Source organism: Nelumbo nucifera, chromosome 4, assembly GCF_055504915.1.
Source record: "Nelumbo nucifera cultivar China Antique chromosome 4, China Antique-T2T, whole genome shotgun sequence".
In the NCBI taxonomy this organism is placed as follows: Eukaryota; Viridiplantae; Streptophyta; class Magnoliopsida; order Proteales; family Nelumbonaceae; genus Nelumbo; species Nelumbo nucifera.
The window spans coordinates 1787814-1791939 of NC_142652.1; the positions used below are offsets into that span (position 1 = coordinate 1787814).

The following is a 4126-nucleotide window of genomic DNA, read 5'->3' on the forward strand; positions in this document are numbered from 1 at the left end:
ATGTGCAACATAACTGGGAGTGTCTGGGACATGCATTTGCATTGGGAAACCCAGCTATTATATTCCGCTAGTCCCAACCCAAGACGTCCAACTCCCAACTCTCCTAAAGGCTAAAGCCACAGCGGAATGAAATCACTGCTGATGAGTGATGACACCAACACCAAAGTGAATTCAAAGGAAAAAGAAGAGGAGAATTCCATTTTTCAAAAGGGGGATAAAAAAAGCTTCGCGTTCGCCCTAAAATTCCAAATTAAATTAAAAAACTCATCATCCGAGTCCCTCTCTCTCCCCTTTCCAAAACCAAAACTCTTCTGATGAGTGATGATTTACAGATACCATGCCATATACCATGCATCCCTTCGTCAGTTCGTCTCACCGAAATAAAGCAACTTTTTAATGAAAATTTTAAAAATTAAAAACAGAAGAAAAACCCAAAACAAAACAAAAAAGAGGCTGCAGCACGTACGAAATCAAAAACCGAAACCCTACAGGCTACAACAAAGCGAGCATCAGAAGAAATAAGCGGAAGCACCCAAATCGAAACCATCCGCAATTGTGGATACAGCGTCGGAAACCGGCGGCATCCGGCCAAATAGCGGGCTGTGAACGAACTCGCTGGAATCAAAACCCAAACACGACCCCGTTTCAACTGTTTCGAATCCATTTGTTGTCATTTGCTCCGAAAACCCAAGAAAGCTCGTTGCCTCGGGCCAAGCTCCCTCCCCCATATCATAACCCGACAGAGGCACGTTCGAACTACTGAAACAACTCGAAACGTCAGACGGCAACGGAGGGAGCTCCGTGCTATCGTAGAATTGGTGAGGCTGTGAACTGACGCCTGCTGCTCCCACAACGGATGGTTCAGAAACACTCGCTGCTGGAATCCATGAGTCACCGGCCGACACCGCAGGATAACCGGTGGAGAAGTTGCACGCATTTCCGGATTCCTGACAGAAGTAGAGTTGGGTGGTAGGATCGTTTTCGGGGGGAGGGACGAAGAGGGCCGAGAGGTCATGTTGGGTTTCGTCGGGAGAGATTATAGAGGTTATAGAAGAACCGGGTGGCATGTCCGAGTACACGAAGTTGGTGCGAGCGCGAGATCCGCGCATGGAGCGTGCGGCTCTGTCGTAGGCCAAAGCGGCCTCTTCGGCGGTGTCGAATGTGCCCAGCCAATGTCTCTCTTTGGTTGATGGGTCTCTTATCTCTGCTGCGTATCGTCCCCATGGCCTTCTTCGAACACCCAGAAACCTCCCTGTACTTTCCTGCTGCTGGTGCTGCTTCTTTTTGCTCTTTTTCTCCTGGAAAAACATGGAAGGTGATGAAGACGAAGACGAAGACGGGTTTGTTGCTGTGTTGGTGAAATCCATAACAGAGACCGAGATTCTGAAGCTATGGTCTTTTTCCTTTTCTGTTTGTAACTCTGAACAGAGAGAGAGAGAGAGGAGTTTGATCCAGAGAAAGAAAGTATCTTCTTCTTCTCTCGACGAGATTGGGATTGTTTCTCAGCTGCACGTTAGCCGTTTAAATAAAGAATCTACTTAATATATCCCTGGCATTTTACCTTCGCTGCCCTTGAGCTTTTCCAAAATGGTAATATCATACCTTGGCACCTTCCTCTCTTCATTAGTTCATTTTCCATCCATATGTGATGCTATATAAGCTACTTGAGTCATATTGTCACTTAAATGGGACCCACCATGCAGTATGAGATTATATTGGTAGAGAGTTGGAACTTGGAAGGTGTTTTATGGGCGCGCAGGTGATCGGACTCCTTAAATTGTCCTATCTTCTGAGTTCTGGCTAGGTGGAGTGCCTTTGAACTTTGATTCGTGGGTCGCTCACATATCACATGAACGCTATGATGCATTATTCCTCTTCCATTATGAAATGTGTTCCATTTATTTTCTCACTGAAATGTGTCGTTTCACCTTCAGGGTTTATTTGTAAATTAAGGAGATCAATAATTAGAACGAGTCCATGGATTCATGGACCAAGGATAATTCAGTCATTTTGAAGAAACTGCATGTATATTAATTGTACATTGACTCTCTCTCTCTCTCTCTCTCTCTGAGGGTGAGTTTCTAATGATGGGAAGATGCTCACGTTCAGGAAGATTAAAAAAGGAAAAAAGAAATGAAAAATAAAAAAAAAATAAATAAAAGAATGTAAGAGAAGCAACATAACATGATTAGAGATCTTACAGGACATGATTAGCATGTTCTGTTAGATACCATGTTTCAAGATTATTCTTCAATCTCAATAATTTAATTGAACTAATTAAATTAAATATCACTTATCCCTCTATTAAGTTTGATATTTATTTATGGTGGGTGCCTGGGTGGACCAAACTTCATCTTTACATGTGGCCCTCTAAACTCTAAAGGTAGCCAGAGATTGCAGTGCTTAATTGACTTGACCGGGGGCCTGATCTAATCATGGACTCTGCCAAACAAGATCTACTGATCAGAAAATAGAATAACAAACTGTTGTGTATATATATGTGACTCTGTGAGCGTGCATGCCCCTCAATTGAAGTACTAAAGATATCTTCAAATCCAAAGCTTCCAAAGTCTAATCAAGGAAGAAAATTTCTAAAAGACTTAGCTTGCTTGCTTCTCCCATTATATATGAATATGAATATGATGGGTTGTTCAAAGTTATGATCATTACTCATTAGCCCGGCCCCAATGATCATTGCGTGGATGGTCCCTGAACTCTCCTCTCCCCAATCAGAGATTCTATGTATAAAGGCCGGCCGGATGCATGATGGGGACCTTCACTACTTTCCTGCCACCAGATGGGTGGGTCCATCATTTTGGGAGATGTCTTTTTATAATCAGATGGCTGGGTCTTGCATGTGCATTTATTATGTGCCTATCAATGTTTTTGTGTATGTCAGAGACTTGTAATGAATGGGCACATCTCGACGGGGTTGGGTCAATAGGATTTAGTTCTCAAGTCTCAACCCCGATCTGGGAAAATGTTCCCTTACCCCCAACCCAAACACAAGTATGATCTAGCAGAAATTACTTGAAATCATTGGATATTTCTTCCCCCCCCCCTCTCTTTCTCTCTCTTCTGTATGTAAATCTAACTTACCTAAGGCCAACCAATCATTTAATTGTAAGTGTTAGTAGTTAGATTCCATATTTTTAATCTTTAATAGTCATCCATTTCTTAAATGGCCCAAATCAAACATGTAATAGATATTGAAGAACCAAAGTGAGCTTGATTTATGAATTAGTAAGGGGGAAAATATAAAAAACATCAAAAGAGAATTATAAGCCAATGTTTTCGAATCGCTATTGAATCAGATGGTTGGACCATTCAACTTGAGAATCATCCAGACAATTGGTTCCGTTTTAATCCAAACCCAGTTTCTAGCAAAAAATTGTTCAATTGGTCAGTGATCTATTGACCTGGGTGGTCAAATAGTCGACCTATTCGACCCGTTCAATGGTTTTAGTTGTTCTTAATTTTAATATATTATTTTTTTCATTAAAATGGGCCATCCATTTAAATCAGACAGTTGAACCATTGACCTAGAATCCGGTGTGCAAAACGATTTCAATTCCGAGTCAATTTTTAAAACCTTGGTAAAGCATAAGAAGAGAAATAAAGAGTGAGGTCCAGGAACTTGAAAGAAAAAAGAAGAAGAAGAAGAAGATAAACAATGAAGAAAATAAATTCTAAAATGATGGAGGGGGGATTGGGGAGGTGATTAATTATATGGGTTGTGAATTGGATCATGCTACCTAATCCTACATAGATGGGACATGTAAGTGGGGGTGTTTTTAAGAAATATGATTGATGAAGAGCCATCCCATGTGCATCCAATTTAAGCCAAAACCAATGATAAGTTCCACGACCCTCCTCCTATATCTTTTTTCAAATCAAAAGGTTCCCTTCCTTGTTTCTTTTCAATGACACATCGAAATGACTTTTGTTTTTTAATCTCTTCTTTTTTATTTTATTTTGTAAGGTTTGAACATTGAAGCATCATCCCTTGGTGAACATTAAAATGAAGAACATAGGACCGGAACGAGGGAAAAGGCTTGTTGGGTTGCATGTGAGAAGGACACATAGGTAGCCCCTTTTTTGAAGAAAACAATCACTAGGCACACTA

General features: G+C 41.0%; 1 protein-coding gene across 1 annotated transcript; it reads right to left on the reverse strand.

Moving 5' to 3' along the window:
- Positions 1 to 231: 231 nt before the first annotated feature.
- Positions 232 to 1625, reverse strand: LOC104591899 (ethylene-responsive transcription factor LEP-like). The gene has a single exon (XM_010251032.3). The coding sequence runs from the start codon at positions 1365 to 1367 to the stop codon at positions 510 to 512; it is 858 nt and encodes a 285-aa protein (XP_010249334.1). The 5' UTR covers positions 1368 to 1625; the 3' UTR covers positions 232 to 509.
- Positions 1626 to 4126: the final 2501 nt, after the last annotated feature.

Coding starts and splice junctions, on each gene's coding strand:
- LOC104591899 (XM_010251032.3), bottom strand. CDS start 1,367: ATGGATTTCACCAACACAGCAACAAACCCGTCTTCGTCTTCGTCTTCA.